This window comes from Pygoscelis adeliae, unplaced genomic scaffold, assembly GCF_000699105.1.
Source record: "Pygoscelis adeliae isolate BGI_AS28 unplaced genomic scaffold, ASM69910v1 Scaffold114, whole genome shotgun sequence".
Taxonomy (NCBI): Eukaryota; Metazoa; Chordata; class Aves; order Sphenisciformes; family Spheniscidae; genus Pygoscelis; species Pygoscelis adeliae.
The window spans coordinates 2,918,901-2,934,529 of record NW_008824587.1 but is presented as its reverse complement, the minus strand read 5'-3'; the positions used below and the strand labels follow the sequence as shown (position 1 = coordinate 2,934,529).

The window sequence follows — 15,629 nt, the reverse complement described above, 5'->3', positions numbered from 1 at the left end:
GAGATCTATAGCAGGGTCAGGTAGGGGTGGGGGGGAAGGAAGACAGCGTGATGAGAAACTTAGGAACCACTGGAGAAATTCTCTGCAGGGCAGGAACTAAAACCAAATATTCGGGCTGAATATGGAGCTCTCCTACACTTTGCAGTAAAACATGATGCTTAATAAATCAGGGGAAGCTACTCTCAAGTTTTTGCAGACTGGACAATTTGGAAGCTGTACTGATCCAACTTCCTAGGTTTGTAATGCAAATATACAGCCACAGAAGAGACCTTAAGAATTAAATCTGGTCCTAGATCTCCCTTGTCATTATGTCCAAGCTTCTCTCCTGCCATCACTGGTTTTGCTGTGTTTTATTGGATGATTTTTCTGAGTAACAGCTACTTGCTGTAAGAATTACAGAATTGGAATACAAGGAATTCTTTAATAATCACGAAGCAAAATGCATTTCAGCAATTTATTCACGGAAAGTTAATACAAACCTGGATTCAGTATGATGGACAAGCAGTAACGTTTTTAACAAAAAAAAAAAAAGGGCAGCAAGTTTTCAAGCTGAGATTATATTTTGAATGGTGGAATGAAAGCCAAGGGCTTGCTCCTATACCAGCTAATTCTATGCAGTCTCATCCATGGAGGTTAGAAATGTACAACTGGAGACAGAATTCTGTGAGGAAACTACTTCTGAAAGGAGAAAGTAAACTTTACAAAAATATGGCAAGTTCACCATACCTACCGCTTAGCTTTGACAGTTCAGTGTTTCACTGCAAACGCTGCTAAGAAAAATATATGTCAATCTGAAGAGCCCACAGGACTCAAGGGGTTGAGAAACCACGTGACTTCTTTATTTTGTTTGTTTTCTTTAACTTTGGGGCACATTCATGGCCAGTACAAATCCTTTGATTTCACTGCAAGTATGTGAGGAAGGACTCTTCCTATATACTTGGCCTGAAAATCAGCTTAAATTATGTCCACAAAAGTAGCAGCGTTTACTAGAAGGTTAAATGAAACAATTATTTTTTAACCTGCTGTACCTTGACCTTTGGTCAGCTATGTCAAAAGAACAGACTGTCCTCTGGATCATTCACTCAGTGCATATCAGTGGGATATTAATCAGCATTCATATCAGAACAATATTAGACTACAATTTTTTAAAAAATCATTTTTATCATGCGCAAAGCATGCTAGCGGTCTTACTGAGCTCAGAAATGCAGCCCATGTTGAAGAAGGATAACATTTGAAAGCCTCTGTGGGACGGATAAAACCCTTACTCAAAATGTATTTCAAGCCTTACAAAGGACAGAGTTCTGTAATACAGAATTTTGTAAACATAATGTATTTAGGGACAGAAAACATGATCCTTACACAGCACAAAAACACTGGGTCACCACTTACACCTGAGCCAAAGGAAGCCAATTTAAGTGATGGTGATGAATACATTCATGTGACTGCAGGTGATCCAGGCCAATAGAATTAGATCCAGTGCATCTGTCAGACATAAGGGATCATTCCTACATCTTTCCTGCAGAATAAGCTATGACAGTATTCAGCTCCGCTCTCTTAAATTGCCCTGCACTTGCTAAATTTACTTATTAGGAAATTCTGAGCAAATATCTTGTTCCAAGGCAAACAGCAGTAAATCCACTGACGTTTTAATGAAGATTACACTTTCTAATCCTCATGGTAATGACAAACTAGTTTCCATTCAATATGCAATATTACCTGACAGTTTTAATCACCCAAGCCGTGTTATATTTGCTACAGACTGATGCACTTGTCTTCCCAGATCTTCAGCTTGGAGTATCTAAGCAAAAGGAGCGTAATGCCTGTTCTGCCTGTGGTTTTCAGTATGGGCCAATTTTGCCAGCCTCACTAGCTCTGAGTAATAGCTTACTCTGGGATTAGTCTCAGATCCAAAGAGACTACTAAATCAGAACACAGCTGGCACAATCTTGTCTTAAGTTTTTACTCCAGAATTCCCGAATTCTAGTAATCATGGAGTTCAAAGGTAATGTACATTTGTAATGTAGTTCCTCTAAAAGTACTGCCCCTGTGCTCTCAACATCAGACAGCAAATGCAGAAACAGACTTTCATAAACTCAGTTTTAACCTGTACAGATGTAAGGGTGACCTTTCTACATTTACTCAGAATAATATTCAGCCAACTTTTGCTACCACACTGCTGGAGTAAATGGTAAGAGATCAACACAATGTGAGATGCTTGACAACACTGGAGAGCCCTCCTTTTCCCATCATGCTTTCCCAGACACTAAGTGTCTTCATCCACAGTTCTCACACATGCAAAACTGTCATCAGTTTTATCTATGTGTTCTCCTACCCAATGCAAATTAAAATGCTGCCACGCCGTTATATTTAAAGTTTTCCTCCCTCAGTTATTTTCAAAAGTTTTTCTGCTTCCAGTCAGATCTTGAAACCAGTATCTTCCTTACAAAAAGCTCCTAAATCCTACAAAATCAGACTTGCATGTATATGGTTCTTATTCATGTGTGAACTACTGAGGAAATTAAGGTAAAATTTTGAAAATGACTGCTTTAGTCCATGAAGAAATATTCAGAATTGACAAACCACATCGTATTTTACCTTGCTGAGATCAATCAGTGTTACATTCCACGAAATGCACTGATGGTGCATAACTGCGTGCAGCTACATCTTTTCCTACATACCCATCTTAGCAAAATTGTTAGTTAAACGTGACTCTATGCCAAACAGCCTCAGAGAAGAGCTGCAGGATGGCCCCTCAGGTTCAATCCTACAGCACCCAAACAGCACCTTGAATACTGCTGGATCCCAACCCAGAGAGTCAGTCATGGGGAGCAAGATGAATGGAGAGCAGACTGGGAGACCCGAGGGAACCCAGGTCTGTGAGTTCAGTGAGCTCTCAGGGATGCGCTTTGGTGACCAAAATGCGTGAATAAAAACCTAAGAAAAGAGAGTGCAGAGGGGAAAAGCACAGGTTAGATGTCTTGACTGCTACTTAAATGATAACACTTTGATTTCCATGACTGTTTCATTTCATTCCTTAAACAAAAGTTGTGTCTTAGGTGAATGCCCTGAACAACCTTTGTTGATTTGCAGAGATTAGTACCATGACGTTGTCATTGTGAATTAAGATTTTAAAAGCCCGGTTCTTCTTTCAGGCAGTTCTCAGATCTCCTCCCAGAAGAACATATTTTCCCCTGACAAGATGGACACATGCAAGTTCCCAGTGCTGACCACAGGACCCCCCTCATCTCAGCTTCCTGAGTAATATAGCAAACATGTAAGAACTTGGCTACTAGGTTCAGTAAAAATCTTCAGTTTCTTCTAGGAACTAGAGACAATCTCAAACAATAATACCCCATAGTAAATAGTTTTTGTCTGTAGGGATGCAAGCCAGTCTTTTGCCCTGAAGTGACTGAGAGTATGTAAGGGCACAGGACTCTTGTGTAGCTGACCAAATCAGGCCTTCTTCAATCTTGACTCTTTCTGAAATGTTGCCTGATTTAGCTAGCTCCTTCCAAACTGCAGTCGAGTATTCAAACAGAAAGCTTCCTGTAATGTTGAATTTGACATCATTCAAAGTTCTTTGACTCTTCAAGAGTCAAATACAACCCATTGTTGTATTTCTCATTTCACCTACTCAAAGTCACATTGTTCAAATTGCTGCTGCTACACAGGCACCTAATTTTGGCAGCCACAGGAGAAGCTAGGAGCTCTGCCGTGAAAGCATGGATACTTCATGGCACTTTGTGAAGAAGCACTGAAAGCATTAATATTAAGCCCAGTGCTTTCACGGTTTGGCTGTATCTGTTCCCATGTGGAGAAAGCAGAGACATTGCTGGTTTGGTTTGCCTTGCCTAAAACTTGCTACCATTGCCATAGACATGAAAAGTAGCCCAGACTCTACTGCTTTTACAGTTTTCTCTCTCACTCTCCAGTTAGGTATTGAGTTCAGGAAGGCAACCTTGATACCAGTGGCATCTTCTGAGAAAAATGGTTTCAGCGTAAGGGCACTCAGGATAGAACGTCTTCAGGTTTCCTAATGTCTCCTCATTTGTGAGAGATAGCTACTGCAAAAAAAAAAAGCCTCCTTTCAGCAGCAAAAAGAATGAAAGGATTATGCATGTGGTTTTGGGTCCTTAAAAAATAAAAATACTGACGTAGAAATAGAAGCTTTTCCTCTTTCTCTTCCTGGAGACTTAGGAAGCTTGCTGAGATCAGAGATCTCCTTAATTGCTGTATCCAGGATTTCACCAAACTCCAGCCATCAAAAGGAGCTTGTATGAGGCAACTTCTAAAAATAATACCTGCCTCCCACAACTGAAGCCAAATATACCTCCTATTCTTGTTGGAGCAGAATAAGCTTGTGACAGCAAATACAGCATCCTACAGAAAGCCCACAGAAGGATTTTAAAACTGCATTTGATGTTTTGCTATTATTGGCTCAAGATGCATATTAACGCCTTTCCCCAGGATAGAAAAGCTTTTATGGTACCAATATAGGTCAGGCAGAATGTGCAGCAGAAGTGAAATAATCTTTTTATTGTAATCATCCAATTTTCTATCTATCGGATTATTTAATAGCAATAGCTTCTATTCACATTAGTGTTATGAGGGAAGAGGGAGCACAATCTACTAAGAAAGAGAGGAAGAACAGAGAATAAGGATTCCCCACCAACGGCCAAACCTCAGAAATCTGCGTAAGGAGCTGCTTCCATCAGTTTTGTGTAGGGCAAAAGGCTGTGTGCGTGCGGCTTTTTGCACTACATGTGGAGAATTAGTTGTCACTATGAAGTAGCCCATGGGCGTGACTGCTTAATAGAGCCTTCATGCCAGAGCAATGTCCATCTTTTTATGCACAGCTGTTACACATAAGGTAACAGGAGCTTCCCTGATATATTTTGCCCATTGTGGAGTGCTCAGCAATGCCTCTTACAATAGAGGCAGATCAGGAAACAAAGGTAAATGACTTAATTAAAATTTTGTCAATGAACAGGGTAAGTCTCAAAACACTTGATTCAAGAGATAACACAATGACTGAATTATTGTAGCTTGGAAAAGGCTACAGGGGTAGCAACTGTGGATTAAACTGATCCCACTCACCCAGTGAAGCAGACGAGTCATTCACCAGTCCAGGTGAGAGGAAGATTTGTTAATTTTGCCCAGTAAGCACAACCTGTAATGGATTTTGGTTGGGAAAAAAACTTGTAATTTTTATCACTTGGCCAGGGTGTTCTGCTCCCTCAGAGCATGGCTATGCATGTACTTGATGTATAGTCAGCACAGCTAAGAGGGTGAGTACCTCCACTGGAGTGGGGAAGACAAGTAAGAATTCATCACCTAAAACATGCTTTCCAAAATATGTTTTATTTTCTAAGCATACCATAGACCTCAAGAAGATCCTGCCCCTTTAGCTCCCACTGTCTTGCCCTTTAGTTTTTACTGAACCAGTCAGTCTGTTTGACTTTGAACATGTGACAGAGAAGGAAGAGATGAACTGAGATGGGAGCACTGATATGCAAAGTGATAATAAAAAGGAAACCAATTAGCATTAGTGAATACAACAGTCAGTAAACCAGCAACCATATAATGGCTCTGGTAGGAGTGAGCTGCTTTCTAATCAGAAGAGGAAAAAAAAAGACAATGATTGAAACAGAGAATTGGTCTGCCTATTATTTTTACTACTTTCTTTATAAATTAAGCCAAACCCTACATAGGTCACTTGGACTTTTCCTACTGTTTCTCTCTCTCCCTGGTGCAGGCAAATTTTATTGTCCTGATTTAGTACCTTGATTACCACATCATTTTTCTGGTTTGTCGTCCCCCCCCCCAAAAAAAAATGAGGAGAAAATAAGAAGATATAATTATAACATTTCTTCTTTGTTACTCATCAGATTTTTGTATGCCATCAATTAAAACCACATCTATTATAAATACACAATATCCATCATTTAAATTAGGCCAAAGTTTTAAAAATGCCCTGTAAGATTTTTCCATGTCAGAGTAATTCAATCATTATTATGTTTCCTTGATGCAACTATTTTGGGACTTAGCTTGTTCCTTGATAGGATTTTAATTAAGTCATTTACATTTAATTTCCAAATATGTAGCTCTTAAAGGCGGCAGCAAGGAAATGAAAAGACAGAAAGAAACCTGAAGACAGCCAATCTTCAACAAAAATATTTCTGATATAAAAATGAATCTGAGGAATACATATTCAGTGATAAGTATTCCAGTCCATGTCTGGTAAACTCTCAGATAATGGCAGCATGGTAGGGTCACTGGGGTTCTATTAGCTCAATTAATGAGGAGTAAGATAAGGCTAACACCTAGCTCTTCAAACGGCTAAAAAATAGAGCTGATAGTAATGGAGTTATTAACCTTCGCCAGCCATTGAATTTTGCTGCTGATTCAAACTCCATTTCCTAGTTCAGGCCTCCATTAATAGGCTGTTTATTATCCCTAATCCGCATTGGGATCAGCTGCAGAAATATGAAAGCCCCATGTAAAGACCAAATAGTTAAAAAAAAAAATTTTTTTCCATTCTGATTTTTCCCTTTTCAACATATTCACTGATTCTACCTTAGAAATTAGGAACTTCATTATCCTAAACTGTTTGAATACAGGATAGTATTCACACAGAGTAGTGTGGTGAAAAGAAGCTTTAAATATATAATGTAAGAAGATGACATAATCAGGGATACAGCCACATCGTTTTGAAGACCAAATAAAACACTGCTGGAAAACTTGCATGGAGAAGCTAGTGTTGTTTATTTTCTCTACTGGGAAAGAAAAACTTTAATGTTGGGAAAAAAAAGGGTATTTGAAATATATTATATATGTATTGTTAGGTCAATCCTCGAGTTCATCCCTCCCCTGCCCAGCTTTGTCTGTCCCCTTGTACTGTTTGTAGATACTACTGTAATATAATTAATCAATACTGAAATGTAAGACAATCGACCCTTGATTCAGATCAGATGGAAAAAAACAAAGGAAATGATGGAAGAGAGGAACTGGGAATCCCAGGACACATTTAGCCGCAGAGCCCATTGGCACAGATGGAGCGGCTTGCTTTATTGGCTTGAGGAGAACTCTAACACAAACCTGGCTACAATTTTAACTACAGAGATCTTGAGTTAAAGGGTCTTTAGGCTCCTTGCTGAGTTTGTACACACTCAACTGAGATTTGTGACACTGTGATTTTTCAGTATTTTCAATGAAAGAGACATTGTATAGTTACCATAGTCTACACACACAAGACATTCTTCCAAAATCTATCACAATAACATCTAACAGAATATCAGCAATTAAGAGTAATGGAGTTAAGATCAAAATAAAAAATGTTTATGCTAATATATATACACCCAGTACACAGTGCTACCCTCAAAACGGAATGCAGTTCTGGTTGTCCCATCTCAGCGAAGAAACAGCTAGAATAACTAGAGAAGGTAGAGAACAGGGAGACAGGATGATCAGAAGAGTAGAATGACTTCTAGGAAAGGAAAGGATAAACAGACCAAGGTTCTTTGCCTGGGAAAGAGATGACTGAACAGGCATATACAAGAGGCTTATAAAATCAGGAGTGTTAGGAGGCACGAACAGGGAACGCTTATAACTGTTTCTCAGTAGGAGAAAGGAACCCGGAAAAAACGTGAAGTATTTTCATATGACACCCAGTGAAAAAGTGAAACTCCTTTCCATACGACTTGGTGGAGGCCAAAAGGACAGTGTTGAAAAAGAGACTATAAAGTCAAGGAAAATGGGCTGTTAGACAGTTGTCCAGATGACCCTCTGGCTCAGGGAATCCTTAAACTGCTGACTGCCTTAAGCTGGCCTGGAACCAGCAGACAGCTGGTCATGAACCAGCTGAAGCTAATGGCAAGGGATATATAACAGATGACACTGTTGCTGCTGAATCTTATTTTAACTGTAAGTTTGGGAGAGAGCAGAAGCAGGTGAGAAATATTTTGGTAGATATTAAATGGGGTTTTCAGTATATTAGAACTATCCATGGCTATACTATCTATTTCTTATTGTTGCTCAAGCATTAACAACAAAAAAAGCTAAAATACCTATTTACACTCGCTTAGATGAGGAACTGAATTCAGTCCTTTGCGTTAGTAGTTCTGCGCTTCAGATGCCAACCTGTAATTGTATTTGGATTCCCACTTACCATAGGCACTAAGTGGTTAATGGTGTTCTTTTACTAGATAACTGAGAGACCACTAACAGATTCAGCTTCTTATTTGCCCTAAAGGCTGCCACAGTTCAATACGATTAGGATCCTGTCCGCTTAGGCAGTAACTGCTTCATAGGGAGGAACGCAGAAAGCAATGCTCTTCTCTGAGTACAGAAAGGGCAGTTCTTTGGTAGACAGGTTTTGTCCGATACAGGCAGGTTTTCCCGTACCGGTCTGTAAGCATGCCTTCGCTCTACTGCAAAGTCTAATTTAAAGAAAACCCTGTACCTTACTTTTTCAGTGGAAAATGAATTATTTTCCTTTTTGTTCCAGGGCAGTTCTTTGCATGCAGTGGCTGATGCTGTATGAGGTTTTTTATTATTACATTTTAACAAACTTTATAGCCCATTTTGTTTGTTTTCAAATAACTTTATTTTCCTTCTTTTCTACCATCAATTACTAGGTTTGTTTTTCTTTCCATAAGATGGAGGAGTCAGGAGACTGATCCTGCTCAATGCTGTATAATTTAGTATTATGTGTGCTAGCTTTATGAGGTGGGAGTCAGATAAAACATAGTATTTGAACACTAACCATTTATTAGCTCTAAGGAATAGATTTGTGACTTGACAAGCAGACAATAACTCTGTGTTCTGATCAGCCAAAGAGGTCTACTTTGAGTTCAAAACACAGAGTAACATACTCTTTCACAAATAATTTTGCTTACTGATGTGACTAGATTTTAATAATAAACTTGATATATATGTAAATTTATTTTAATCTAATTTCATCAACAGAGCCCTCCTAAGAATGGGACTTTGTAGATTGTTCTGTGTCTGATTTATAGATTTCTGCATCCTATTCCCAGATTGATTTCAAGGCTATAATTCTATCAGGTTTTTCTCCTGATGTCAAACACACCACCTCTGCAGATAGTGTTTTATAACTAGCATCACAACTGAAACTGAATTACTGCCCTGCTATCCTATGCTGCAATATGTCCTTTTGTTTATAATCACCCTCTCTCCCTTATATACCTACTACTTCAGTTTCACGGAAAATATCAGCTCCAAAATCAATCAGGTAGCATGATGTCTATTTTTGTCCCTTACTTCAACCCCTGTATAAAATAGTAGGGGCCAAATTCTTAACTCAAATATGAATGTGCAGAGCTCTTTAAAGAAAGTGGAAGCTGAGCAAATGGATCAGTGCCAAATTTCCACACATACAATTTTATAATGAGTTGTTCTTCCTCACTTGATGAGGTCTCGATCCTGTAAAGGAGCACATGGCACACACTTGAGTATTCGCACTGATCTCAGGTACTCAGATACATGTTTAGTGACCCAGGACCTACCTTCTAAATGCACATGAAAAATAATCCATGGGAAATGTTATTTAACTAAATCTAGCATAAGTTTCAAGATTCTTTCTCCCTTTTTTCATGAAATGGACTCCTGTTTAAGTCATTTTGTCTCACTTTTAATAAATAAAGCTACTGCTGTTTCCACATACTTTCATTTTTAAACGTTGATGGCATGACTGCTAGCTCCCTCCCTTTTCACTCTCCTCTTTTCTCTCTCCAGCTCAGTCTTACCCTTTTACATCTTTCCACTGTACCCTGATGGGGAGTGGTGAGGGGATTGAGAGCAGCCACGCAGAAGACACAGGAAGAGTAACTTCACCAACTTAAACACTTATGTAGGTAATATACCTTTTCCACTACTGGTTTTTAGATAAGAGTAAGCTTCCTGGAAGCATAAAGACTACAAATTTCCAACGTATGCCTTTGGAGTGGCCACTGTGTCAGCCAGTGGTATGGACTGAACCAGGAACCCCTGGAGGGGAATGGAAAAGCCTCTCAGCTTTGATGAGTACACCAGTATTTCAAATCCTCACCACCCTTGGACCAGCTGTAAAGAGTAACTCCATTTTATTTGCCTGGCAGTCATAACTGTTCTCTTCTGACGCTCATTTCTCTTATATTACATTTCTGAACACTTCATTATAGCTCAAATAAAAGATAACTCTTATGTTGTTTTTAATTATTTCACAAAACCCAAAAGTCTCATAATGAGCTCCTAGCTATACTAATATCTTTCCATGATATTATGCCAATGCTAAAGAAAAGATGTAGATCCCCCCCTCCTGCTGCAAATAAAATACACCTTCTGATATAATCCAAACTTAAATCCATTTCTTATGGTTTACCTTTAGAGGCAACTCAAACAAATAACCAGAAGAACAAATCTCTCCTCTCCCCCACAGTTTGGCCATCTGGAGGATTTGTAAGGCCAATGCTCTATTTCCTACTCTCCAGGAGCAAGACCCCTTTTCTAGCTAGGGAAGGAATAAATAAACAAGATGCAACAGCCTAAACAGTGTCAATAAAGACACGTATCTTTCCATAAACAAATTTTTCATATATGTAATGTCGTGATTGCTAAATTTATATCTTACCTGTTTGGAATAATATGTGATTTTTGCAGCTGTTCTCCCTGCTCTATGTCTCTTGGGAAGCCATAAAGCACCCAACCATTGGTCATGCAGTCTAGTGCATTTAGGCGTTCTGCCAGGATCTTCATAACAAGGTTGTCTGGGACTGCAAAGGATTAAAAAGATGACATTTATTTTGTATGCTGAGTCTGCAGTTGAGGATGATACAAACTACTTTTTCTGGTTAGACTGCTACAGGAACTAAAACACAAAGAGTTATTCTGTTTATGATTGATAGATTTTGGAGAGCGGGGTTACTGTTAACTTTGCATATTTACTGTGCTATCATGGAACCCCCAAACTCATAAGGAACTGTAGGACTAAAGCAAAGTATTTGGTAAAAACTGATGCCTACATAATTTTGCAATGTACTTTTTCTCATGGCCGTACTGGGCTGATGTCACAATGAAGTGTGTGACAATCTTATCAAAATGCAAAAATAATGACCTGAGTTGTGTAAAAGAAATCCTAAAACAGGAAAGAAACTTCTGTAGTGTTCTGTATTTAACTTAGCAGATGATAATGGTTCTGCCACAGCAGGCTAGATGCGATATTTCTCCAATTTGCCCAAAGGCTTGAAGCTTTTATGACTGAAAATAAATTTCCAGAATGTATTTCAACTACTGTAATTACTGCATTGATGACTCCCTAATTTTAGAGATAAAAGTTCTCTTTCCTCTATTATTATTTTTCTTCAGGGCAAGAGAGAACATCAGCAAGATGTTGACTGAGATTACAATTACTATGCAGCTTTTTAAATTCTATTTAATGGGACACAGTGGTAAGGAGGTATCCTGCATATTTGCACTATAGCCTTCATAAAGTAAAACATTTCAACTGAGATATTTAAACTTATGTGTCTTGTAATTTTTTTCTTTTTACAGAAAAATTAAATGGTTAGGTTCAACAAGAGTGACTACAAGTTTTGCAAGGACTCTTGCAATGTGTTGGGTTTAGTGCCAAACAACCACAAAGAAAGGTCAGCAAAATCACCTCAAGCTACTTCCCAAAAAAGCAGCCGAAACAATTTTCAAGAAGCAGTGAGAGTCCCTTCTCTTTATTTGTACAGTATGTCTAATACACTGTTGCCTCTACTGGAAACAAGCAATAAAAAATGCTACATAAATCCACATCATGGAATGTTGATGTTTTCATACTCACCCTGCCATTGCATCTGCATACAAAAATGTAACAACAAGTGCTTGTAGGAGAGCATATGCGTCAGGTTTCTAACAATGCAATTCGCTTTAGGACTAGCTGACAGCAATGCGCCTGTATTTTAGTAGAGTATATTATTATCGGTGCACATTTACACCCTGGGTACAAGCAGGTTTTAAACCACAATAATAGAATCCATTTGCTTCCTGAAATTTAACATTTCCTAAAGACTTACACCTCTGTCATGAAATTCATTACTTCTCCTTTAAATAATCAAATTACTGAGTTTACAGAATTACACTCAGGATTCAATGTACCAGCAAAAAGGGAGGAAAACCGCAGGGAATTAATTAGGAAACAGATTAGTGTATTAACTGAGGATACACACTTCACATTATAAAAAAACAAGTTAAGGAGAGTAATATTGTCCATCTGCTAAAAGAAAAAAGGAATGGAAGAAAACCAGACACTTGACAGAGAGCAAAATGACAATGCAAAACTAGGCATTCCGTTAAAAATGGAATTCATAAACTATACAATAGTGCAGCAGCAGGCAGAAATGTTATTAGACAGATGATACTTATCTAAGACCTGAGCTGCAGGCAGGCATAGAGGGGATAACAGGAGAATTTCAGTGCTCTTTGCAGGGCAGTTCTTCTCCCCACCCTCCAGGTTACAAGAACTAATACAAACCCAAGACATCCTAGTAGGAAAAAAGAAAAAAAAAAAAATCCCACCTTCTCTTTCCCCAAAGTGTATACCATACAAACACCAGTGGAATTTTCCTGTACTCCTGAATTTCTGGCTGCAGCACTAAACTTTCCGTCTTGATGCATGTTATTTTATCATGATTCCTACTGGAATCATTAACATGGATTTACAAAGATGCCAAATTACATGATTTTTTTGAAAACATTTTCAGAATGCTTAAAACAGTTTTGCAAGGGATTGGAATAAAACCTACAAACCCATAAGTAAAAACTGCACTAAGGTAGGATTCTGCTGGAGCTGACATCCCTGTGAGATGAACAGGGAATCACGGCAGAGGCTGAAAGCCCCAGGAACAGCACAGAGAAATAAGTGGGTATACTGTGCTGTTGAGCTTCCTGCAGATCATAGGAGATTCTCCAGTTCCAGGGGCCAAAATTGCTCCCATCCTGCGTATGGGAAGGAGAAACACTACAGCCTACAAGAAAATTAAAAAGCAGTTGTGATGGGAACCAGGCAGCGTCTCCTCTGTCTGATCACTTCCCATAGGCCTTCCGTGAATCCTGATGATCGAAATCCTCCACTTTGGTCACTATTTTTGAACAAAATTGAGGCATTCACAGGAGGAAAAAAAATCAAGATGCAGTGACAATTAACAGTTTATCTAATGGCGTGCCAGGTTTGGGGTATTTTGAGTAATACTGGGGGTATGTGGTAACCCTGACACCTTGCTAATTTCAGCGATGACTGACTAGAAGATAACAGCAGTACACTTTAGATTGCACACTCATGTACATATATACATCACTGAATAATATAGATGCTTACATATTTTCTGTGCCTCCCTCTAAAGCTTGATGGTGAGAAATAAAACATAAACAAGTCAGACAGCAAGCTCTGCTCTCCTCTTGATTAGCAAACATAGCTATCACTTCAACACAATAGGGGAACATACCTTGTTGGCTGTTCAATGGCATTACAAAGTACATCAGCTGCCCTTGAACAGGAACAGTCACACTTAAAATAGCTGCATTAAAACCGTAAAACATCTTCCACAGACCAGAGGGGGAAAAAAAGGGAGAAAAAAGGAAGAAAGAAATCAGTATTATTCTTATTTTGCTGTGGAACAGACAGAGTAGGTAATCTCTGCAGTATCGTATTCCTTTTCACTCATGTGGAACTGTCTCTTGAATGCAAGGCAAATTAATAACCTGTAATTGGAGGGGCACACAGTCTGTAAGTAACTAGACAGAGGTCTCCTGGCCTTAAGCACATGACCCAATGGGCTATACAGCGAAGTAAAATTTAGAGCTTTTCTGATGAGACAGTCAATCTACATGTTTTAAGTAGATTATGAAGCACAAAAGCTTTGAATAATCAATTCCTTTTCAACATAAGCTTGTGTGAGTTTCCAACTCTGAAAGTTGGGGGAATGAGGCTCTAGAGAGGTTTTACTTTATCATTAGAAAAGTCCAAAGATAGGTTTCCTGTAAAAATTACAGTGTGCTACAAAGAGAGATCCAGATTAGGTAATGTGGAAGCACATTTCTATTAAGGTGAGAAATCAAGGTACAGGAGTAGAATTCACCCCACAAAAGTAATGCTGCAGAGCTGCTGAGCTACAGTGATACCCTGTGCTGAGAGCACCGTACATAGCTGTGGACCAAGGTCACAGTGAACCTCAGAAATGCTGTACATGGCAGAATGAGGCCACAACCAGCTCCATATAGAGATGGAATTCATTCATGCATACATTCTTGCCTAAACATCAATACCACACACCATATCTCCTTTATCTCCCAGCTTGTCTCGACCATGTTAATGGTCTGGACTACGCAGCTGAACTAGCAGCTGTGGACCTCAGAAGTGATCTAATCAATTCAAGGGTATGAACAGGCAGGGTACAGGGAAGAGAGGCTTAAAGTGCTGCTGTTTGTGCTGGAACTGCTGCGTGGACACCTAGAGATTTGCTGTCTCCTGGGCTGTCAATCAGCACCTTCCAGCAGACCATTTAAAAAATAAATTTACTTCCCAGAGCTTCAGAGGTTTTCACAGTTATAAGGTACTTCTCATGAAAAGTACTTCCTCATGAAACTCATAGGAGGAGAGTGGCCTATTAGCTCTTACCCAACCCATAGATCTGCGGGACTAATAGAAAAACCGTATCAGGCAATCAGTTGACAAAAATCATACCATCTGCTCAAGACAAAAGTAACTGAACATTAAAGGCACAGTCTGAAAGGCAAAAACTCTACTTGAGGGATTACAGGGCACTATTCTCCAATAGCTTCAATGCTGTCAGTGCTCCAAGCTATACAATTATCATATTTAAATTGATTCCGCCTCCATATATTTCCCCTTAAAACAGACTTTTGAAGGGTATTGACTCACTTCTCCAAACCTATAAAACCTCGATTCTAAGTACAGCATAAATGCATTTGCAGATATAAATTCTGTCAGCTTTGTGCTGTAAAAAGTTTAAGGTCCTTTGGACAATATTGTCCATTTATCCTTTATCCTTCTCTTGGATATATTTATTTTTTAAGCTAGGTCTGAAGACTTTCACAGCTAATTGAGATGCCTGAGGCTTGATCCAGTACTTGACAGTTAACATCTTGCCCTGAGTATAAGCTACTGCCAAAGGCTACTTTCCTGGATTGTCCTGTCAATCCTAAATTTAGCAAAGCATGAGATTTGCTTATCTTATTGCTCTATAACCTCTGGCTTATTCACCATGGGTCATTTTATTCGGGTCTTTCAGAGAAAAGTATTTTACTTTCTCACCCACGTTAAGGTCTTCAGAGATTGTAGCAATTTGTTTTTAATGCGCTTGAGAATGATTTAACAGCGATTTACCATCACGTAGGTTGATCAATATTTTAATTTAACCCTGCCAACCCCCAGACCTGTGAAAACGGGCTGTTTTTCCATGGCATCGCGCACAGCCAGTTTTGCTTACTGTAAATAATAAAAAACAACGCAAGTGTGCCTTCAGTGCAGGCGGGGGGGGCGGCGGGAGGAAAAGGCCCGTTTTCGCTCCGATGCAGCGAGGCGAAGGGGAGCGTTTCCTCCCGGCGGCGGGCGCGGGGGGAGGCCG

General features: G+C 39.2%; 1 protein-coding gene across 1 annotated transcript in view; it reads right to left on the bottom strand.

Moving 5' to 3' along the window:
- AK8 (adenylate kinase 8) overlaps positions 1–15,629 on the bottom strand; it is a 69,994-nt gene that overhangs the window by 17,316 nt on the left and 37,049 nt on the right. Inside the window, exon 11 of the mRNA XM_009322172.1 lies at positions 10,631–10,772. Within this exon, the coding sequence (XP_009320447.1) occupies positions 10,631–10,772 (142 nt within the window). The remainder of the gene's footprint in view (positions 1–10,630; positions 10,773–15,629) is intronic.